This window comes from Actinia tenebrosa, unplaced genomic scaffold, assembly GCF_029948245.1.
Source record: "Actinia tenebrosa isolate PJP-AT-01 unplaced genomic scaffold, QUT_ActTen_1.0 PGA_scaffold16__25_contigs__length_10494907, whole genome shotgun sequence".
In the NCBI taxonomy this organism is placed as follows: domain Eukaryota; kingdom Metazoa; phylum Cnidaria; class Anthozoa; order Actiniaria; family Actiniidae; genus Actinia; species Actinia tenebrosa.
Window position 1 is genome coordinate 5,900,890 of NW_028292576.1, and position 24,263 is coordinate 5,925,152.

The 24,263-nt window shown below is 39.2% G+C and overlaps 3 protein-coding genes across 4 annotated transcripts; 1 reads left to right on the forward strand and 2 right to left on the reverse strand.

Moving 5' to 3' along the window:
* LOC116292810 (lysosomal acid lipase/cholesteryl ester hydrolase) lies at positions 1-6,386 on the reverse strand. Its single transcript, XM_031700158.2, has 8 exons — positions 6,303-6,386; positions 4,754-4,921; positions 4,012-4,334; positions 2,917-3,160; positions 1,720-1,875; positions 862-933; positions 708-779; positions 1-525 (listed from the first exon to the last, which is right to left on the reverse strand). The coding sequence occupies exons 2-8, from the start codon at positions 4,874-4,876 to the stop codon at positions 202-204; spliced, it is 1,314 nt and encodes a 437-aa protein (XP_031556018.2). The 5' UTR covers positions 4,877-4,921; positions 6,303-6,386; the 3' UTR covers positions 1-201.
* A 961-nt stretch (positions 6,387-7,347) lies between these two features.
* LOC116292818 (putative lysosomal acid lipase/cholesteryl ester hydrolase) lies at positions 7,348-12,192 on the reverse strand. The gene is made up of 7 exons (XM_031700172.2): positions 11,827-12,192; positions 10,702-11,018; positions 9,793-10,036; positions 9,267-9,422; positions 8,143-8,214; positions 7,843-7,911; positions 7,348-7,709 (listed from the first exon to the last, which is right to left on the reverse strand). The coding sequence occupies exons 1-7, from the start codon at positions 11,977-11,979 to the stop codon at positions 7,467-7,469; spliced, it is 1,254 nt and encodes a 417-aa protein (XP_031556032.1). The 5' UTR covers positions 11,980-12,192; the 3' UTR covers positions 7,348-7,466.
* Positions 12,193-12,430: 238 nt separating this feature from the next.
* LOC116292816 (stabilizer of axonemal microtubules 4) lies at positions 12,431-21,803 on the forward strand. Of its 2 annotated transcripts, XM_031700168.2 has the most exons (14): positions 12,431-12,655; positions 12,976-13,094; positions 14,000-14,238; positions 14,599-14,755; positions 15,126-15,239; positions 15,637-15,697; positions 16,056-16,168; positions 16,572-16,643; positions 17,236-17,337; positions 17,632-17,735; positions 17,977-18,061; positions 18,595-18,689; positions 19,225-19,389; positions 20,496-21,803. In XM_031700168.2, the coding sequence occupies exons 3-14, from the start codon at positions 14,015-14,017 to the stop codon at positions 20,575-20,577; spliced, it is 1,374 nt and encodes a 457-aa protein (XP_031556028.2). In that variant the 5' UTR covers positions 12,431-12,655; positions 12,976-13,094; positions 14,000-14,014; the 3' UTR covers positions 20,578-21,803. The 2 variants fall into 2 exon arrangements, with proteins under 2 accessions (XP_031556028.2, XP_031556029.2); XM_031700169.2 differs by lacking the exon at positions 12,976-13,094.
* Positions 21,804-24,263: the final 2,460 nt, after the last annotated feature.

Here is a 24,263-nt window from a genome sequence, read left to right on the forward strand (position 1 = left end):
TGCTGTTATTAACATTTTATTGAAAATCTCCATAAACTTTGGTACAAATATTTTGAAATTGCAAAAGATTTTGGAAAGCATAATATTATAAAACAATGTAAATTTTGTAGCGAGACTCCACTCATTTGTATAGGCAGCATACAATATTGTTGTGAAATAAGAAGGAACTTAATGGGTAAGAGAATGGTAAATATTGTGTAATTACAAAGCTACTGGTTGGCTATTGGCTGGGTTACAACGTGACTGACACGATGGCGTAGAACACGAGCCATGACAGACCTTATCGCAGCACTCTCGAACCTTCATTCTCGTGATAATATCTGAGTACAACCTTTGGGGGGCGTCCATGCCGAAGAGAAAGTCAGCATGATTCCATCCTTGAATCTCCTCTGCGTGTACAGTGACATGTTGGATGCGCTGCTTCAGGTTGTGGACATCGAGAGGGGAGGCTAGTTTGTCGTGTGAGCCTGAGTACAGTACTGTTGGTGTCGTTAGCTTTTCTACCTTGTACTTTGGGGGAGTGAACTGAGGAGGTGAAGATAGAATATAGTTGATGGCCGGATTAGTAGATTGGTTTAGGAATATCCCTCTATTTGTGCATGTATTCACCAGTTATTCGCCCATCTACCCATCCATCCATCCATCCATCCATCCATCCATCCATCCATCCATCCATCCATCCATCCATCCCTCTATCATTAACTTACTTGTCCATATTTATGCCAATAGTTATTCCAAAAGCCATAGTCGTACTTCTGACAGTTGCCCGAGACGACCATCTATAGGACAGATATACCAATCATTATCAGTGACACATGACGATGACAGGATAAAACCGCAACAAAAACTGTCCTGACCTACCTGACCAAAATGAACCATGTTCTTGAAGGAGGTTCCAGATCCCCAATGAGCAACAATAACTGGTACACGACTCTAACATATGAAGACAACAAGAAATATTATCACACTATACCAGCTATGCAATGATTTTGAGAGTGGAATACCATGAAATATCCCATCAATTATTTGTATTTTCTAGTATAAACGGCTTGCATGTTATGTCAAAGCAGCTCGATTTGGAGGACAAAAACAAAAGAATTTCAATCTCCTGAGAATTGGAAACCTATTGTTTTGTTCTCCAGGGCCCGGTTGTACGAAGTCTCGATAGCGCTATCCGGCAGATAAATCCTTATCCAGTGGTTAAGTCGATGCTGTTATCCGATAAATTTATCCACTAAATGCGATTTATCCGACGTGCTGCAAGGCGAGGGATCTATACACACGAGCTTTCTTCAGATGATAGCTGGTTTACTTTACTAATAAAATATAAAAGTGACCAGTGGAATGTTCCATGGTTTTCCACGAGAAGTCATATTGTATAACTTTGTTGAAAATTAGTTAGGCTGCGATGGCTGATGGGAAGGATAAGCGAAATACAAATATATGTATAAAGGCTTTCCTGCATTCTGATTGGCTGTTGGCTGCATTATTAATGGGAGCTATGACAAGAAATAGCATGGCAATATGGCGGCGATGACTTGCAAATCAGGGATAGGTTTAAAATATCCTTGTATGCAGGCATTTAATTTATATGTAGGGCTTCTTCTGCGTTATGCGGACATCTTCAGGGTTATGGAAGTCGTATAAAATCATTCCATCACGTAATTTACGGAAAGCGCAGCCATAACCCATGGAAATAGGCATAAGTTGTATCCTTACCATGTTTAGGTTTGAACTGTTAAAGCCAAACAATGCTTCACCAGCCTTATAGCAGAATTCCTCTGAATTCAAACCTCCACAGAAACCCAAGTCGCTCAACATCCTGACGAACCGACCTGGATCAAATTCCTCGCTGACGTGGTTTTGAAGGCCATGCTGAAAAAAAGATGTTATGCTAAAAATATCATGCACATCTTCAGTCGAACACATGAATGTTTTACACAACTTCAAGACTAATTCTGCATGTGTATTACTGTAATCAAGGATGGTGTAGTAGTACGTCTCGTCTCGGGTTTGATTCCTGGACTCAGCATCACATGTGAGTAGAGTTTGTTAGGTCTCTCCCTTGATTCGAGGGTTTTTCTCCTGGGTCTAAATTGGGTTTGATTCCTGGACTCAGCATCACATGTCAGTAGAGTTTGTTAGGTCTCTCCCTTGATCCAAGGGTTTTTCTCCTGGGTCTAAATTGGGTTTGATTCCTGGACTCAGCATCACATGTCAGTAGAGTTTGTTAGGTCTCTCCATTGATTCGAGGGTTTTTCTCCTGGGTCTAAATTGGGTTTGATTCCTGGACTCAGCATCACATGTCAGTAGAGTTTGTTAGGTCTCTCCATTGATTCGAGGGTTTTTCTCCTGGGTCTAAATTGGGTTTGATTCCTGGACTCAGCATCACATGTCAGTAGAGTTTGTTAGGTCTCTCCCTTGATCCAAGGGTTTTTCTCCTGGGTCTAAATTGGGTTTGATTCCTGGACTCAGCATCACATGTCAGTAGAGTTTGTTAGGTCTCTCCATTGATTCGAGGGTTTTTCTCCTGGGTCTAAATTGGGTTTGATTCCTGGACTCAGCATCACATGTCAGTAGAGTTTGTCAGGTCTCTCCCTTGATTCGAGGGTTTTTCTCCATCCCCAAGTTACCTATCTTTTTTCCACCTCCGCAAGAAGAAGCAAGCTAAAAATTCCAATTCAATCTTAGCTAGCCCTGACTTAGATCAGTCCAGAGGTTGTTTAAGAGCTCGATCTGTGAGTTAGCTGTGCCCTGAGTCAGATCAGAACAGATCCTCGGGTTGTTTCGGGGTTCAATGTCCGAGTTATTCATGCCCTGACTTAGGTCAGCCCAAAGGTTCATTCAGGGAGTGATAAATAGGAGCCATGGAGATATTTAGAACCAATTGCAAGTGGAGTATCAAACTCTACTAACCTCAACTGGAAGGAGCGCATAGGCTGCTCCTTTCACGATATCCGAGCAGTGAGCCACAGTATAAACAGGAGCGAGAGCAAAGAACGTCTTGATACTTTTAGCAAGCGTTTGATTGGACGAGAAACCAGTGAAACCAATAAGTGTACCCTGAGAATGTCCGACGTAGAAAACCTGTTTCTGACCGGTTATCTTGAGCACGTGATCTATCATCGCGGGAAGATCCATTTCTGCCATATCTTGCCATCTAACACGAAAAAAGGGGGAAATTGTTTGAAGGGAACTTTATTTAGCAATAGACCTAATATTCAGGCCACGTATCATTATCTTCAGTATCATTTCTTTGTTTAACGGTTGCGCATGAGAAGATGCATGAATATAGAAACAATTCAGACAAAAAATATTATTCTCTGGGGAATGACACGTGGTCTGAAACGGATAAACGAATTAGGACAATTTTTCTTATATTTTCATCTAGGTAATTTCTGTTTCACCATGGTTTTAAAGTAGTTGGTGCCGGGTTGTGACACATTCACTCTATCTACTACACCCTTCTCTACCAGCTATATCACAACCAGCGTCGCAATAGTCCCCTTCACAGTTCCCTGCGCCATCTTGAAAGGCAGACGTGCCTTTGCATAGAAGCGAGTTGGACGGTAAGCTTGCAATGATAGAGAAATGTGAATAATTGTCCAAGGTTTTAAAAAGGGTCTCTATCATTGCAAGCTCACCGTTCGTCTCGCTTCGATACAAAGGCACGTCTACCTTACGAGATGGTGCAGGGAACTGTGAAGGGGACTATTGGTTGGAAAGCAACGACTGCAACAACAGCAGACGCAGAAGCAGAAGCAGAAGCAACAACAGCAGTATAAGCAAAAGCAACAACAACGACATCGCCACAACAACAGCAAAAACAACAACAACAATAGTCTCCCTCGTATCCGTTTTTAGTGTCGGTCGTCACGCAACGCTCCCTCTCCACAAAGCCGTTTGTGGGGAGGGAGCGTTGCGTTACGACCGACACTAAAAACGGATGCGAGGGAGACTACAACAACAACCGAAGCAGAATATTTTTCGTTTTGAAACTGTCGTACTCACGAAAAATCCCAAAAGTTTGGATGATTTTTATCCATTGCCTTGTGCCTCTGGGAGTAGTCGTTACCCCTGATGTTGCCCAACCAGACATCGAATCCCTCGTCTGCTAGAATATAACCAAGACTGTCATTGGCTGAATTAAGTATCCAGTTCGTGCTGTCCATAAGAAGTCCGTGTTGCAAGAAGGCAACAGGTTTGGATCCTGCTAATGTATTTCTTTGAACGCTTCTTCCATGTGGGATTCTATGGAGAGTCAAGATGTAGCCGTCTTTGGTTGTGACGTAATGTTCTTCGACAGGATATCCACGGTCTTGGATCAGTTGCCTCTAAAGACGAATTGAGCAACAAAGACAGTATAGATATTTCAGAGGGTGCAATGAACCTCAGCTACGTAGATGCAGTTCGAACTGAATTCAATATGGATACGACTCAAACAAAGAGTCTTATTCTTAACAGAAATCGAATAACATGTGAGTTTGAAATGGGAAAACATTACGCCCAGGGCAAAGAGGTCTTTTGTTCAACTATAAGCCACTTTGGCGTAATGTTTTTCCCATTTCAGACCTCTTGTCATTCCCTAGAGAAGAAGATTCTTCGTTTGAGCTGTATCCATATTAATGTGTCTTCTCATGTGCAACCGTTAAACAAAGAAATAATATTAGATACTCTAGGGAATGACAGGCTGTCTGAAACGGGACAACAGTGAATTAGGTCTATTTATCAATCTATTCAATGATATTCTTACTGCGTTTCGGTCGATATCTGGATGACGTGCTGCGACCCTGTTGTCTTGCTTCAGGAAAGGCAGGCCAAGGACAAGATGAGATGTAACGGAGAAGATCACCAAAACAAGTACAGCACGACCCATACTGAGATCAGGAGGAAGTAACTATACGATGACTAGAGATCTCTCCTGTGAATCAAGGTGCAATAGGCCCTTTTCGAGTTGCAAAATTACCGCTGTGTTTCTTGATTACAGACTCATTTGCTCAGGCTAAGCCTCGAATCAGTGTCTAATTACTCGCAAATACCAACGGTAAAGTAAAGAATGCACAAGTTCAACAATACGAACACTTTGAAACTTGACGGACCCTGACTGGAAAACGTGATTATTCTTCACAAAGTCAAAGTCGAGAAACACAGCGGTAATTTGGAACTCGAAAAGGGTCTATTAATATCCCATTGGCAAAATTCTTGGGTTGCAACTACATGACTCAAAATCCCTTGAGATGTAAATAAAGATGAAACAGCCGCCATGTTGGTCGATCTAGCAAGAGAAGCTAATAGGGAATGCTTTGTTATCGTAAACCAACATGGCGGCTATGACGTAACATGCATCTGAAGAATAGTGTGAAAAACATCAGTAGCATATGGAGGTCAAAATTTCTAAAATTGTTGGATGGTTTAAATTTCAAAAACATTGCAAAAATGTTCGTTTGCGCGTTTTCGACCCCTCTGGCCCTTATAACATTAATATTCTATACACCCCCCCCCCCTCCCCCCTTCCTCCCCACGGACCCGTTCCCGCCCCCTCCGGTATAGAAAACATTAGTGACGTCAAAATCTTAATAAATTTAAGTCACTATACTGTCCATGGATTTTGCTCAATGCGACAAAGAAGATTATAAGATCGAATTAGTATTAAAACTTTTTTTCTAAAAGCTTGTAAATATTTGTGTAGAAAAGTGCTGTGATAATGAGAAATAACAGATTTATCAAGTATGATTTTGGCTAATATTTTACCAGTGCATTGCGTAACTAGCAAACATTAAATAACGGGATACTTATAACAATTGCTGGTTTTATTTGCTTAATGTTTTGGCTGCATGCTAATCATAAAGACTGTCACATATTTAAGTAGGATGGTTCCATCTTAATTTCGAAAGGTTTCACAAAAATCTACCTCCGCTTGGGTTATCATTCTTCCCGGGTCATTCTTTTAAATACATGACGCAGCTATATCAACAATAACATAGTTGAAACAACATAATAATGCTGAATAGATTTGTAGGCTGTAGTACGTTCCTTTTACGCAATATCGTTATACAAAGTCACAACTCGAAAAATGCATCTATTATTTCAATCCTGCAGTAGAGTAAAACAAATTTTCCTAACACTAGATATTCATTAGGTCAGCCCTCCATCTTTCATCACGAAAATATTTTGTACCTCTCTCTTACCAGCTAGACTCACACCGCACGGAATTAGTCACAGTAGTTGATTTGTATTTCCTTATATATGAAGTGCTTCGCTTTTTTGTTGACTTTTGAAAAGCAGTCGGGTTTGATACGTACCTTCAACTTCGTCTGCTTTACTTTGCCCTCGTATCCTAACTGTAGAGTCTGTAGCCGTGGATTGTCTTGTGACCTTGAGCCGGCGTAAGTAAAACCGGTTTTGCAGTGATGGGTCGGTACATGTATGTTGAAATAACGATCAGGTATCGGAAATGTTAAGTTCATGAAGCAACTTCCTTGGTCTCATGTAGGGTGATGACAAGCCTTGCATGTAACGCTAGGAGGTCATTTGGATGATACTCTAGACTGTCCCCATGCGCTCCACCCAAGATCTCTGTTCAAACCATTTTTAAATCTGACCTTGACAGCTCCACAGGTATCCCACGAAGGAGAAAAAAAGCCAATAATAACATTTCATAATGACATCATACGCACGTGAGAAGAAAAAAGGAAGGAAGGAAGAAAGAAAAGCAGACAGACAGACAGACAGACAGAAAGAAAGAAAGAGAGAAAGAAAGAAAAAATAAAAAAATAAAAACTAAAAATTAAAAATAAAAAAAAAGAAAAAGGGAAAAAAAGAAAGAAAGAAAGAAAGAAAGAAAGTAAGAAAGAAAGAAATAAAAAGAAAAAAAAAAAAAAAAAAAAAAAAAAGAAAAAGAAAGAAAGAAAGCCAAAGAAAGAAGGAAAGAAATAATAATAATAATAATAATAATAATAATAAAATTGGAAAAAAAGAAAGAAAGAAAGAAAGAAAGAAAGGAGACATAGAGACAGAAACTAAAAATAACAAACACTCAAACAATGAAAATATTATATCTTTAATTGATAAAAAATGTCGATTCGTACTATTCTTATAAAACATAATTAAATACTTTAAAAATATTTTGAACTTTTTTTACCAATAAAAATGTATGAAATGCGACCTTGGACGAAAGAGAGTTGTAAAACTATAAGTACTGTAGGCGGAGGTAATTCTGCTGAATGGCATTATGATGTAATTATGTACAATCAAATTATAAATAGCTACGTTGCATTTCGAAATTCATGTATAAAACTGAATCAAGCTGTAACCTTGCATTACAGCGAGGCTATTTGGGGCAGTAACACCCTCCCCCCCCCCCCCCCCCTGCGGTCAAAAAATCCTGGATCCGTTCCTGACTTCCTGTCAACCCTCTCATTCAAAAAACATTTCCCCCTGCGTTAGAGGCACTGGTTAGATTTCTTCTATAGATCTAGACCACTCTCAATGATCTTTATTATCTGCCTATACAGTACTTTAGCTGCGTCCATTCCGAGCACAAAGTCAATATGATTCCATTCAGGGATCACTTGATACAACGTCACGACCTTTTGGATTTCTTCTTTCAGTTGCAGCACATCTGCCTCGACGCTAAGACTGTCGTGTTGGCCCACGAACATAGCAGTGGGTGTGGTCATCTTGCTGACGTTATAGGCAGGAGGCTCATCCTGAAATCGCGAGGGAGAAAAGTGAAGATCAGGTAAAATTTTGTGACTGAAACTTATGTGAACTGAATGATGTACCATGGTGCTGGCAGGGGGATGTAAGCATAAAGATATTGGTTTGGGGAGATCGTTTTACCTGATGATAGTGTCTTCGGTTGCCCCATTTTCCATAGTTAAATCTTCTTGTTTGATTATCGTAGATCACCTTCATGGATAAATAACAATAATGAGAAAAATGCAGGAAGAAAGGAAGGGAAAAGGAGTGAAGAAATTGAGGAAGAGAAGAATAAAAAGGAAAAGGAAGGAATGACAAGGAGCCTCAACTCAAACCACCACAAGTAGTCTCTCTTAGCTTTTTCATTAAGACGTTACGTGCTGGTTCTGAATCGGTTTTAAACCCCATCAGCATTATGATCCCTTTTCTGGCACCACTTACCTGCCCAAAATGAATGATATTCTTAAACGAAGTGCCAGCTGGCCAGTGAGACGCTAACACCGGAACTCGAGTCTGAATAGGGGAAAAGGCGAGAGAGCAATTTTGTAAGTGGAACTGATTGATAAACAAGATGTAATGTCATTGATGTAAGTGAAATTGATTGATTGAGGACGTAATTATACGTTCTAAGCACACGTTATCGCCTTTGAAATGTGGGCACACTTGAGCTATTGGCCAACACACCAATCAGTTGAACATTGATAGCATTTTTCTTAAAATTAACATGTGTCTTCAGCCTAATAATTTCTTTTTATGAAGCTTTCGGACTAAGCGTCCATCTTCAGTCAAGAAATGAAATGTACTCGAATGTCGCAGGCAATCGATGTTGTGCGGTATGTCTCTGACGATGCGATTTGTTGCACGTACTGGTGCTGAATTAGAAAACGATACTACTTCAACATTATTAGCTTCAATATTGCGCGCATTGTTGGCGTGTGCCCATAACTTTAGTTATCTAATCGTCTCTCGATCGATCGATTTCCTGCATATTATGTCCGAATCCTAGCTATAGTACTTTACGATATACACATATATTTCAGTAAGACATTTAAAACGCGCGTACATCTCTGTACTGGGATATAAACACGCTGGGAGGTGTAAAGCAAGAGTAGCCGAGTGTTTTTCTTGCTTTTCGAGCGCTCTACAGCTCCCAAAAAGCATAGACTTAAGCACAAGGGCGGATCGAGGGGGGTGGGGTGGGGGGGGGGGCAAAGGGGGACTGAAGCCACCCCCCTTCAGCAGAAAAAACGATGCTTTTTTTAAACTGTTTCCGTTGTGTTGAAGGAAGAAACTCAATTAGCCCCCCCCCCCCCCCCCCTAAAATCTTGGCTGAATCCGCCCTTGAAGCAGCCGTTTTATATTGCTTTTAATATAAAATATTTTCTAAGACTTTTGCGCTAGCTCGGCTCTGTCCTATGCCACAAACATGGTAGTCAGCCAATCAGCGCGCGCGTTATATATGAAATATTTCATTAATAATAGTCGGTATAACAATCGTAATCGTTTTATCGCTGTTTTTTTTTTCAAAAAGATGTATACCAACAAATACAGTGCCATATAATTACCATATTTTGGTTTTTGTCGTCGAATCCAAAGATCAGCTCTGCCGCGTCATAGCACAATTTCTCGGAATATTTCCCGCCACAGAAGCCTAGTTTGGTCAACTGCTTTAGTAGAAACCCCGGTAAGAATTGTGTTGGTCCGAACGGGAGAAGAAGTTCCTGGGGTAGTATAAATATAATCATTAGTATAAGTAATCATACGTTTTATTGTTAGGTCTCTCCTTTGATTCGAGGGGCTTTCCTCAGGATCTCGATCCGCTTTCCCTAGCTCCGCAAAACCCATCACGCTAAATTTGAATTCGATCTGTGAGTTATCTATGTCCTGACGTTGAGCAGCCCAGAGGTTGATTCAGTGCATTGTTGACAAATCTAAGCGTACGCGATCAAAATTCACAAATGGCCCATATTAACTTGTGTTATTGATCTGAAGTAGTTTAGCATGAAGCATATAAGACGTGTAATAACAGTCCCTAATGTATTTTCTCTCCCTCTTTCTCCTCCTCCTTTCCTTTTAACGAGTGTAGCTCACCTGAACAGGGCCCAACGTCAATGCAGCGTCTTTAACAAAAGACGTCACGTGACCCAGGTGGTAAATTGGAGCCAACGCAAAGAATTGCTTGACTTTCTTTGCGACTTCAGGATGTTCAGAGAAGGAGAGAAACCCAACCAGGGTACCTTGGGAGTGTCCTATATAATAGAGCTGTTCTTGGCCCGATTTCTTTAAAGCAAAGTTGATCATGGCTGGGATGTCATAGTCAGCCATTTCTTCAAAGCTAAGGACGAAAAAAAACAAACCAGGATTACCAATGTAAGTATATAGAGTGAATATGCATTGAATGAATACAAGTGCTGCCGCAATTAACGCATCCGTGACAGAGCGCAAGTGCTGTGCGCTGTTACATTGTCTTTAAAGCTAAAGTTCATTCTCTATTGCTGGGATTCAATCAACTGATTAAGTCTTTAAAACTCATTATCTGTTTCAAATTGTGGCAAACACTGACCACCATGTGCTTTCAACCAGAAAAAATTGTATTGAAAACTTGTGTTTCAGCTGCCATGATGAACATTCTGACGAGACAGCTAGCTGTTGAGCGAAACCTAGCAATTGGCAGATGAACTAAACTCATAGCCGGTAGATACAATCGTCCATCTAACTGGCTTGTAATCGCACCGTCATCTATGGCGTATGTACGCCATTTCCAACGACCTCACTAAGAGGGACAACTCCGAAATGACGTCAAGTGCGAAAATATGTATACATTCTTGCGCAAACGTATGAGATGACGATATCAAGGTATAGAGGCTCTGCACCATCAAGTGATAGGAGCCATGACAGGAGGTACAACAATAGTCAGATTAGACCATATTCACTGATTCTTCCTGTCTGATGGTGTAAAGCCTCTGATTGTTTTGTATAACGCCGAGTATCATTTCTTACCTCCAATCCCAGAATCCTCTATCTGCAGGTGTATATCTCACGTGTTTTCGTGAGTAAGTGTTACCCCGTATGTTACCCAACCATACATCAAAACCTTTGTCAGCCAATATGTATCCCAGAGAATCATCCTCCGATTCAGTGACCCAGTTAGTCGCGTCAGCTAGTAACCCATGTTGTAGGAACACTACTGGTTTAGATCCGTTTGTCTTCACGCCTTTTTTTCCGTACGGGATTCTTTGAACGCCGAGAATGAACCCGTCTTCGGTAAGCACTTCGTAGGTCTCCACAGGGAACCCGCGGCTTTTTATTAGCTGAGTCTTAAATCAAAGTTTAAGATTAGCCATTCCATTTGGGTCACTTAATACTTAGGGAATAATAACACGGAAAAGAATTTCCAATCAAAAACTTCCGTTCGCATGTGAAACCCATTTAAATGTCAGTACTAAATTCTAACAAAATTTAAAAAGCCCCATATTAGGCAGCAATATGAAGTGAAATAGATATCAAAATCTAGATTAATTAAATATATAAATATATAAAAACTCCATTAGTATAAAGACGACGTTTTAAACTAATGCCAACAAATCACAATAAATTCATGCATCCGTGATTTTTGAATATAAAATAAATTAAAATATAATTTATAATTAAAAAATTTTTTTTCCATCGATTATCGTGTAATACTAGCCATGTTCACAGGCTATGTAATACAGGATCTCAGGATTTTTGCGGGCTTTTTTTTTCTTTTTTCTTTTTTCTTTTTTTCTAAAGTGAATTATAAAAGATATTAAAGAGATATAAAAAACCATAAATATGAAGACGACGTTTTGCACTAATAATGCCAAACACAAATTCATGCACCAGTGGTTTCGAAAAATACCAAATTGTAAAAGTTAAGATTATAATGTATAAGAAAACATTTTACATCGATCGTGTAATACAGGATCTTAGGATAACATTTGTTGTTTGTGTTTTATTTTTTGCATTTAAATTTTATTATCTTGGACGACCTTTTACGATAGTCCATCGGATTAAGTGTCGAAGATGATCTCTTGTCGTCTATTTTATAAATTTTAAAACAATAAACAGACTTCATTTCGTGTTAAGAAAGTTTATATTACTTACTACATTCCTTGTTACATCAGGGTCAATCTTGATACATCCAGGTTTCGAATGATCTGTATTATTTATGCATCTACACGACGCTTGCAGCGAACAAAAGGCAAGAAACGCGCAGATCAACAACACAGTATCAGTCGAGGATGAGTTACAGAACATTTCGGTTTCGAGGTTCGTTACGCTCTTGTAAGAAATATGGCTTGTCTGTGTTTGACTATCTCGACCAAGGTTATATTCTAGAGATATTTCAAAACTTTTCCAAGGAAATTTCCAGCTTGTTGACGCAAGATCCGTGGCCAGTTGATTGTCATGTGACTGTTCGATTGTGGCTCGTAACAAGATGGTTATTACCCTGATTGACAGCTCATGTTTCCAGCAAGGATTACATGTATATATTATAGATACGGTGTTAGCATCAATGGAGTTAATTAAAAAGCTATATCTGACTAAAATTTACTTATAATTCACATAATTTTACATGTAACAGGAAATGTCAAGAGAGCATAAATACTTATTCTCTCTTGAAAAAAATAATTTCAGACTAATCAGAAACCGGAAGTCATGGTATAACTCGACGATCATAATATTGCCGCGGGCTTCCTGTGGTAAGGGATGCGCTCAAGCCGAATGGAGGCAAGGACTGTCATCATGAGGAGAAAAACTAAAACTCTAAGAGTTTTATTCAAACTAAAAAGCACGGAAAACTAAGACCAGTCAACTATAATATTCAAAGAATATTTTGCATTTCTGTAAACGAGCGAAGATGGATAGTGCAAAGTGCATACTTGCATTTGAAAGATTCAGCTTCAAGCCAGTATCCAACTTTTGAACGAAAGTAGGTCATTTGTCCCTTTTTATGCTCAAACCTGTGCTTTTATCCTGAATTTAAGGAATATAAATACGCGAAAGCTCATTTTTTATCGCTGTTAATTATTTTCAACTTTTGAGTTAAGCTTGTAGGTCACCGTGATACTTTAATAGTGATGAAGCTTATAGTCTCTAGTTTTAAAGTCCGAGAACAATACACTGTCTTTTATCTCTCCTTAAAGAATATAACTCTTCTCGTTTCACGTTTATTATCAATTTTCTCTGTCTCATTTTTAGATAATTTAAAATTTTCAAACTTTTAACTAAATCTTGATTAAAATGTCAAAGATATGTGTCCGCGAACAACTGGTCAGCTGTCGGGTTGTCATGTCAACCATTGTATACATTCATTCGATGATAAACCAAGAAAGTGCGCGTGCAAGAATCGACAAGAAAACCCTTTAACGGTACGTCTGATTCTTTTTAGATCGTTTCCTTCTTTCTAGAATAAGATAGATTTGCGTAGAATGCTTCTCGATTCATAGATTCTTACGACCTTTTTTGAATTCAAGGCTTTTTTTTACACGTGAGTTGAAAGACTTTGGTCGCGCTGTTTGTCATTGGCGTTGAATCTACGTTACAAATTCAATGTTTTACAGCCTAAAATATTGATTGTTACTTGTAAAATTCTTCAAAATTTTAATATTAGAGCTTCTGAAACAATGTATGGATGTTTCAGCCCTAATTATTTGTTTTTTTCCTTCGTTCATTAAATTTTGCGTGTCGTTTTGTTGTCATTTAACTTCACAACAGGGTCACCAAAATACAACAAAAAGCAATGATATTCTTTCTTTATCGTCTAAAAAATGCATTTAAAAAAATGATAGCTTAGCTATCAATAAAATGTATAATTTATTGCTATTCAGTTTCAAATATTTATGTAGATTGAGTATTTGTTTAAAGAGAAATTTTGAGAAGACCGATCTTGGAACATTCATAACATGAACTAACATATTGTAATGAAATTTAGTTAGATTCAGTTGATATGAAAAAATAGAAGGGTGGCGTAGTCGTAGTGAATTATCCTCTGTGGCATCAAATGCCAGTAGAACTTCTTCAGACTCTGTCCCTAGGGATATGAGAAATTTTTTCGAGACCAGGTTTTTTTGTTTTCACCATCTGCAATGACCCATCAAGCTACATCAGTAGATTAGATTTGTGAATTAGCCATGCAGTGACTTAGATCAGCTCAAAGGTTGCTTCAGTGCCCAATAAGATTAAAAATGTATGATATTAACATTTTTGTGCAAATGCAGTGCTTGCATACAAAATATGATTTTTTTTTTCATTATTTCTTTTTATTTCTCTATAGATATAATACTTAAACATGGGGCGTCTACCCTATGGCCCAGGCAACCCACACATCCTACAGAGTAAGGGTGCAGACAAAGGAGTTATGAAGTTCTATTGCACTGAATACTCTACTCATTATGGTCAGGAAGGTTTTAACCCAAGAACAGGCAAACATGTCGGCACTGGATATCAGTCTAATTTCAGACCTGGAGTATACTATAGTAGGAAGCTTGATGAACTGGATAATCCAGCCATGGGGTAAGTTTAAGAGACAAAAAGGATTTAAAAAGCAGCTCTTTTCCAAATTGATCCTAAGGATGGATGACCAAAATGATTTTAATAAGTTAAATTTAAAATGTTCTGTTTTACACCACTTGTATGGCTGGTATAATTTGTTGTGTATATTGAAAAAAAACCCAGTTTATTGCTGGGTGTAATCAGATGATGAAAGTCTGAGTGTTGGTCAAAGATCAACGACCATGTGCTATCAGCTCCAGAAGAAGACTTATGATTCAACTTATATTTATGCACATTCTGCATAAGACAGGAAATGACATCAAGTGAAATAAAGCAGTTGTGTCACAGTATGCTAACGACTCTCTTAAATGTATATCCTAGGAAAATTGTAAGCGATAATTATGCATCTATCACCAAGAAGCATTTCCTGCCTTCTAAAGGTTCTCAGGGCTTTGATCCTTTTTCAAGAGGACTACACATGACAGCTACTAGTGGCTTTGTTAAGGATATTCCAGGAAACTTGCCAAAATCTCACCAAGTAAGAAGTCAATAGTCCCCTTCACAGTTCCCTTCACCATCTTGAAAGGTAGCTGTGCCTTGCATTGAAGTGAGACGAACGGCAAGCTTGCAATGATACAGACATTTTTTAATACCTTGGACAATTATTTGCATGTCTCTATCATTGCAAGCTTGCCGTTCGTCTCACTTCGATGTAAAGGTACGGCTTCCTTTCAAGATGGTTCAGGGAACCATGAAAGGGATTATTATCAATATTAATCAGTATTGATGGCTGTTGTAAAATTTTACTCCTTAAAATTTTTCAACCAATTTTTCCACATTGGATGTAGTCTTAAGCTAGTGTACTCCTTAACATTATCTTTAATGCATTGTTGTGTGGTGTTTTTCAGGTTGCTAGTGTACATATTGATACCAGAAGACAGGGCACAGTCTATCCTGCTCATCGTCCTCTGCTACACACCTTGAATCAAAAAGATCCTATTCAGAGAGAAAATGCTTTTCATGTGAGTAGAAAAATGTTTTGTGTCCAATGCAAGTTTTGTAATCTGAAAAGGGGTTTTATAGGCCTAAAATGTGAGTAAAAGTAATAGTTAATGTTGTTTTTTTGTGCTTGCATGGATAGTTATTAAAGATGTAAATTATGTTTCTTCAAGCAAATTTTTGTTGGGAAAAATGCCTCCTAGATCAGAGCTCAGAATTGTTTTCTGACAAAAATTTGCTTCAAAAAACACCCTAGCCTAGCCTGCATAACAGCACTTTGGGAAATGCTCCTTCTTTTCCCTCCTCCTCAGTCCTCCCCCCTCTCCAAAGCACCACTGCGCAGGCTAAATCCAGGCAGGTATTTTTCTGGTTGCAGTGATTAATCTTGTGAATTTAATAAGATACATTTTTTTCTCTAAGGGCCCTCTTTACATGTCTACTGAGGCAAGAACTAGGTTCCTTGGCCTACCAAGTGAGAGAAGTAAGTATTCCTTTCCCATGTTCTTTATCTGTTTGTGGTGTTGAAGACAGTGTTATCCCCTTTAATAGAGTTGTTTTGCTGCTTTTAACATTTGATGATGATGATGATCTATGTGATTATCAATGATAATGATGATGATAATGATGCTATATTTAGGAAATGGTGGGGGTGAAGGTACATGTAGTGATTATGATGATAATGATAATAATGATAATCATAATGATGATGATGATACTAATACTAATAAATATATTTCTTCCATTGAAATGCCATGTATAAGCTATGCTCAGCTATGTCAACCCTTTATGGTGTTTTGAAGTCGATTACTTCTAATTTTGTTTATTATATGATCTCATAGTGAATACCTCATGTAAAACAGTAGGGCACAAGGAAGGTTCTGGATTCACGCATGCTTATAACGATGAGCCTGTCTTGTTTAACCCAATGGAGGCATATGAAGGATTGAAAGATGTAAGTCAGGAAAGCAAAAAATTATCTATGTGCAGTGTGTCCTACTGACTGACAACCTGGTACATAGGTAGATTTAGGGGGAGGGGATGGGACTGTATAGCTCCCTTTTAGTATTCAATTTTTTTTACCTTTTTGGCCAAAAATATCCCTAGAACACAGGAAATAGCATATTTTCTGGAAGCCATATTAATCAATAATTTCTTGGTAGCCTGCCTCCAGACCTGCTATGGTTTTATTTTGCACAGTGAGCAGATTGTAATTCATCTAATGCTGAATATTTCCAACCCCTGGCTGACTGACTGAGTAACAGAAAGATAGACAGACACAAATGTGGTTTCTAGTAAAAAAAGATACTGTAGAATTGTAAAAGAAATCTCACCACCTCATTATTATTTATTTTCAGCCTCATTTTACATCAAGACCCACTGGATACAGTGTGATGAAAGGATCTTTTAGGCCTGTAGAATACCAACATGTAAGTATATATCGCTTGAATTAAATGCACCAGTCATATCTGGATACAGTGTGATGAAAGGATCTTTTAGGCCTGTAGAATACCAACATGTAAGTAAATACCCTTCAATTAAATACACCAGTCATATCTGGATACAGTGTGATGAAAGGATCTTTTAGGCCTGTAGAATACCAACATGTAAGTAAATACCCTTCAATTAAATACACCAGTCATATGACATGGACTGTTCTGATCCATCATCATCTTCATCCCTCATCGCACCAGGAAGTGAATAAGGTCATTATGATATTTACACCTAACTTGCTCTGCGCCACTGCTTCACACTGCGATTTTCACAAACATGCAAACAATGTGTTCCCAAGCTGCATGCTAAAATTTGGTTTTCCGCAGCGGTCAATCAAACCTAATCAGTCGGTACCTTTCATATTTTTGATTGGTGGCAGCAAAAAAACATATTTCAGTGTGCGATTCAGAGACACAGAGTTTGCATGTTTTTGAAAACTGCAGTTAAACATATTCCAGCTTGTCCATCCCACCTTGCCCTGTTTTAATCCACTTGATCAATGTTTGTTGTCATTTGTGTCATCACCAGGGTAATGAGGAATTCCCGATCTTGTCCCATGCATCTGATCGCAACACTGGTTTCACCCATGGTACTAAAGTCAAGCCAGTATTCTACATGAAGTTGAATGATGTGAGTAAAACATGACATGCAATATCATGACATGCCTTATTGTTTACTGTATCAAGGTACATGTTTGATAGATCTCCTCTCTGTCCCTCTCCTCTCTGCCCCTCTCCTCTCTGCCCCTCTCCTCTCTGCCTCTTTCCTCTCTGCCCCTCTCCTCTCTGCCTCTCTAGCTACCTCTCCCCTCTCTACCCCTCCCCCTTCCTTTGGGTCTGTAACTCAGGTTACTAAAGCCCCATCCCTCTTCCCCCGATAAAAAACGTACCTTCTCTAAGAGGTTTGATTTACTTGGAATGGTAGGCTTACACCAAACAAGATGACCTGCACCCTCGTATACAGCAACGTGTCCAGAAGATCGACCCGTGCGAGTACTCAAATATCATCAAACCCTACACTTACTCAAGGTAACAAAAAATATGTCAAATATCGAGATACAGAATCAGGACTGGGATTAATAATACAGACCTTTAGGGAAAGTTCATTTAATATGCCGGGAGGGGAGGGAAGGTGAAGAAATGTGGGATATCTTAGCATGAGTCCCGACCCCACCCCCTCCCTCCCCGAATATTTCACACACCTTTTAAAATAAACAAATGATTTGCAGAATGTTAATGATTTTTATGAACATTATTTTGTTATATTTAGTACTTCCAAACTTGCCTTCCGAGGAAAGCAATGCAACGATCCGTCAGAAGCAGCAAGACTTGGAAATACTTCTATTGGAAACAAGGTTTGAAACTTTTTCACTATAAAAAAGGGAGAAATTATATGATAGAGCATGATGTCAAAGCAACTAGATCTGGGCACAAATTGGAGCCTATCGTTTTGTCCCCCAGATTGAGCTGCATTCCAAAGTGCTGCTAGGGGTCTAAAAGCCAGTTATTCACAGCCGGATACCATACATTGTCAGTGGGATTTCAAAACACTGGTATTGTTCAAGCTGCATATTATTTATATTACAGCTGACTTTTGTGAGTGATTTACTCTTACGAGGCTAACCCTGTAGAGTCTACAGTCATATAACACAGCGGTATTTAACGAATGAGAAACGGGACTGTTTTGTCGCGCGCCTCCAGCGGCGATTTCATTAACGATTTTACCACACCCTCAAACCGCACGTGTAAACGACCGGCGATTTTATGGCAATTTTATGAGACGTCGTAAAAAAATCGCCATCGAATTGCCGCTTACAAGTCGCGCGACACAATTTGGATTTAATAAAATTGCAAAAAATATTGAATAAATGTGTGGTTTTTTTTTCAGGAACCGACAGGATACAGTGAGAACAATGACAAGTTCTTCGAGACGGCCGAGACAGAGGAGTTGTTAAGAAGATTTGACACTCATTATAACGCAAAGTAAGTACTGTATGAAACTCATGGCTTTCCGTAGGTTTTCCGGAGTTGCAGTACGCGTTGCATCATGGGCTCGTGAAAATCTTAATTGACATCTTCAAATTTCTTTCATTTCTTGATGCGTAAAAAGTTAACAGACTGGTGGAGAGCCTATGTGATCTTTTAGTTAGGCGTGCCCTAAACTAGATCAGCCTAGAGGTTGCTTCAGGGTTAAATCTCTGATTTAACGTGCACACAGACTTAGATCAGTCCAGAGGTTGTTTCAGGGTTCAGTCTGAGTTTGTAGTGCCCTGACTTAGATCAGCCCAGAGGTTGTTTCAGGGTTTGATCTGTGAGTTAGCTGTGCCCTGACTTAAATCAGCCCAGAGGTTGTTTCAGGGTTTGATCTGTGAGTAAGCAGTGCCCTGGCTTAGATCAGCCCAGAGGTTGTTTCAGGGTATAGATAAAATATTAAGATTGAGAATGTGCTGGAATCAGGGCGTCTATCATAATGATTTCAGTGCTTCAATCTTACATTGTTGTTTCCCTTGAACCTCAGGCTCTACAATATGAACCCTGCTGGTGATGCTCGTATGGGTCACACTAGGGGTAATTTACAGACTCAGCTACCAGATGGCTTCACCAAGAGCACTAGTGTGCACAAGTTTGGACCAGACATTAATACTACTGTACAGTTAAGAGGACAGAAGCCTTATCAAGCAAGGTATATCTCTAAGTTATACTGGCTAATAGTATAGAACTGATCATAATTTAGCGGGTTGATGGGTTGGAGAAAAAGGGGATGGTTATGTAAACTGTCTTTGGATAGCATGCGCAACTACGGGACTCTTGTCTGGTGTCGTGGGTTCCATTCTCAGCTGAACCGTATATGCTGGCAAGTTGAGTTTCTTTGATTTGTTGATCTCTCCTTTCCACGCGGACTGATCATAATTTAACGGGGTGAGGGGTTAGTGAAAAAGGATGGTTATAACCTGTTTTTCGATAGCATGCGCAGCTCGGGGACTCGTGTTTTTTTGATTTGTTTATCTTTCCTTTGCCACGGGGACTGATCATACTTTAGCGGGGTGAGGGGTTGGAGAAAAAAGGTGGTTTTCTCTTGGCTCCTCAGTTTTCATCCCTCTGCAAATATCAAAATGTGAGTTGAGAGTTGTATTCATAGGATATTGAATGCAGTGGTAGTGTGTGTGAGTAACAGTGGGCCAATAGCGCAGCGCACTAAAAATAGCTTAAAGATTTGGACAAACATTGCATTCTGTTTAACCGCTACGAGCATTATACGAACCGATTTTATTATTTTTACTTAAAGTTACAATAATAACCCATGTAAGCTAAGATCAACTGCGATCGGCTGTGAAAATTATCTGCTGAAAGTTTGTTTGTCCGAATTTCGCCTTTGTCTTCGTTTTTATGACGTCACGGTTGCGCTGCGCTATTGGAAAATGTGCAGAATTCATATACTGAATATATTAGTTTACCATTTTATAATACACTCTACAAAATTACTCGATTCGGATTGAACAAGAGGAGTACAATTAAATCCCAAATTGTATTCTGTAGAGTCCCAATTAAGTTGCTCAATTTTTTAATTGTATTATAAACAAAAAATCGCACCATCTTCTCGTACAATTCGGAATTTATAGATACTCGTGATGTTTTGAAAGTTTTCAAAATTGGACGAGCCTTTTTTTATTCGTACCTATAAATTCCAAATTGTACTCGAGATCGTGCGGTTTCCTATACCAATATGATTTCCAAAAGTATTGTTAGTACTTGTTTTGCAGATTGATTTTATAAAATTTTCTTCTCCAGGAGCATCAAAGCGCGTGACCCATTCTTTGATGACCACACGTATGACAAGAAGCTGCACACCACACAAGCCATCACTGCTTGATTGTTCAAGCTCAAGTCAGTCTTATTCCTCAATTAAGCGGAATAATATACCCAGACAAAAATTGATCCCGACAGGTAACATTATCAACGACCAAAATGCTGAGGTTAAAAATAGTGCCAAAATCTTTGTTAGAACTATTCAAATTTGGTAAATGGCGTTATAAAAGCAAAAGCCAATGAATTTTACTTTTCTACTTTTTAAAAACATTTTTAAGAGAGCTTTAATTAGATGAACCACGTTGTCCCTGATAATAAATATTTGTATAAACGAGTAAAAATTGATGAATATTCGAGTGCAAGTCTAAGTCAGTCGCGGGGAAACTAAAAAAATGCATTTTATCTTAACAAAATCACGATCACGAAGATAATAAAATTGTTTAGTTGAATGAAAGCGCAATTCCATCGAGCTTGGTTTTAGTCGTTAGCTCACGGTTATCCGAAGCTCAATTAGTGTCGATCGAAGTACAGCAAATGTATAGAGTTTCGAAATGAATTTTTAGCTTATATAAATACTATGGTTTTGGCCGTGAATCAATCGATGTGCTTCTATGACGTTGTTAATAGGCATGGAATGTCATGGAAACGCCTTGGTCGACGTCCACTAAGACTAATGATAAAATAACTGTATAAATGTCGCGTTCTGATTTGTTGGGAGCGTATACAACACGCGCGAGCACATTCAGTTGCGTCATTCCTTTCCAAAGTAACGGTTATTGTAGTTCGTATTTTATGAAAGAAATAAAAAACTTGCTGTGCTGTGCTGTGCTGTGTGGAGTTATAAAGCACTTGGGGGATTGGCTGAACACTAGAAAAGTGTCGAAAAGCACTCCGCTATGCGTCGTGCTTTCCCAAACACTTCTCAAGTGTTTTGTAAATCACCGCGTGCTTTATAACTGCACACAGCACACGCGCGCGTTTTCTATGTCTTCACTTCGTCACGAGGATGATTTCAATCGTGCAACATTTTAGCGTTTTCATGTTTCTACGATACTGACCACCCCTGACGCGCCGCGTATTTTCGTGGGTTACTTCATCAAATTCACAGTGTTCTGACTAGTAAACCTTTAGAAGTAAAATATATCCTTTGCGTTTAGTAATTGCGGAGATTGCACAGCCATGAAAACAGCTCTAAATTAACGATTATTGACGCATGCTTTAATTTCTCGCGTTGCAGTGGCATATAAAGATAACATTGTTCTCGTTAGAAAATAAAGCAACACAAAATAGGCCAAGTAAATTGCTTCCTTAAAATGCACTCGAAAATGCCGCGCAAAAGATAATGAATACTTGAAATTTTGCAACACAACTGTTCGAGTTTAGTGTCAATGGCATCCTAAGAACGTCACCGGTGATTTTAGAAGCACCTCGAAGGACTACGGAAGTGCAAGAGTATGATAAGATGGTGTATTAGAGATGATTAGATTGATTGGCCTAATGCGAAATCCTTATGACATCGCGATACCGTGTACTAAGTTTGTTGATAGAGCAGTTTTCGTATGACTGTGAAAACCTCAAGGCACGAACACGGTCGTAACACGGCAAGGGATACGCCAGACCAATCACACTGCTCGAAAATTTACTCTCGATCCAATCAAATACCCGGAACACGGCATAAAACCGGGGCAGATACGGTCACGCCAAGGTCACGGCACTGTCAGACCAATGACATTGCGCTAGAAATAAATCAGCCAATCAAAATTCTAGAAACCATCACGGTCACGGCAAGGCACGCATGCGGCACTGAGCTTTTCACAGTCATACGAAAACTGCTCTACAGTACGCTCCATTACGTGAGTTCATGGTTAGTCTAAGGCATTCGATCTGATAGCTGGTGGCCAGGGTGGTATTAGTTGTACGACTTCAATGAACCCACCAAGCGAATCTACACGAAACAAATGCCTTTCTCTTGTCGTTGCAATCCCAATCAACTCCTCAATACCATTAACGTACTTCCCTACAGCCACAACAAACACTTCAATCCCAAGAACTTTAAGCTCCAGGGCTTCATAGAGTGTAGTCTCTTTATTCAAGTTAGACCTCCCGTCAGTGACTACCAGGACTCTCTTTAGACTTCCCCCTCGAACACCAGACGTCTTGTTAAGGAACAAAACCTCGCGGCATTTCTTCAGGGCATCCTGGGTGTTAGTTCTAAACCCGTAGTGTTTTGTAGTTTCCAGAAGTTCGATTGCTTTGTAAGGTGGTTGGAAGTCAAAATGGATATGCCCTTCTTCAGAATAATTAATAGCGGCGTATAACGTTGACGGCTTCGCTCGGGTGACAAGAATTTGTAACGCTTTCAAACCGTTTTGAAATTCACTTTCTTTGATGGACCCAGAGGAGTCGATGATGTAAGCGACATCGTAGAATTCCTCGTCAAAGGAGCTTCTTTTACTGACTCTTCCAGCTCCTGTAGACCTCGTTTGTTCATTCTTTAGGCCCTTGTTCTCTCGAAGATGATCGATTGGTGACCAGGAATTCATTGCAACATCGTATAAAGAATCTCTTCTTGTTCTTGCTGGTCTCCCAAGAAAGTATCGCTCTATTTTATGTGCAGTTACTTGAGGAGGTGGGACTTGTTGGATTCGCTGGAGCTCTAAACAAAATTGAGAAAAACATTTATTTTGTTTGGGAATATTTGTGCCGGGAGATTTCCAGTCTCGTGCCTAAAGCTCCACTGGGAGATTTCGTTTTCTCCACCGTGCGGACACTAGAGAAAAACGTTTGCGCATGCGTGTCTTTTAGCACGTTTTCTAAAAATTTAGGAGAGCAATTTAAGTGAGAAAAAATTTGTTTGTTTTATCCGAGTTTAAAGGAAAAAAAAAAAAAAAAAAAAAATCGCGAGTATACTTCTCTAAGACCAAGATACTGTATTAATGAAGACATTATGAAAGAATTAGTCTTAAGTTTCAAGCATGGGCGCTCAGTTTTGGCTTTTTGCGAAGTCCATTTATCAGGCAATATCAGTATTTACAATATCATGAAGAGGTTTTGACTAAATAGCGTATCGGCTTAGAGAGTGCGCAGACGTTTTTCACTTATAATATTGGTATTGGTTCTGAATATAGCACGAGCTTGGATAGTCATTAATACTAGTCATCCCTACTTATCATAAGCTCTGGGCCCGGTTGTACGAAGGGTGAAAAGCGCTATCCAACGGATAAATCTTATCCAATGAATAAATTTATTGGATAACACTGAACACCATCGACTTATCCACTGGATAAAGATTTATCCACCGGATGGTGCTATCCATCCAGGCTTCGTACAACCGGGCCCTGATGAATAGGAACGAGGGGGTTGGATACTTTTTTTGTAAGCGGGGTCCCTTTGGTTAGACAGGCGGTAGTCGCAGTACCATAAAAACAAATTATAGCTATAAAAAAGCTGTTATAAAGCTCGCGTTCTAATTGGTTGGAAGCGCGTGCTTTATGAGAGCACCTCTTAAGAGTAAAGAAAATCGTTAATACAATTGCATGTTTTTCTTAATGGTATATTATAGCAAAGAAGCTTCTAGAAGCAGAGAAGAGTCTAGAATAATCAGCGCAAGTTGATATAATTTTCTTTTTAGGAGATAACATTCTTTGCATGACATGACTCAAGCTTGAAAAAACCCATGTTCCGAGCAAAAGCCGGGCCATCTGTAACAGATTCAAAATAAGCTTGGTTAATGTATCTTGCAGTGAAGTT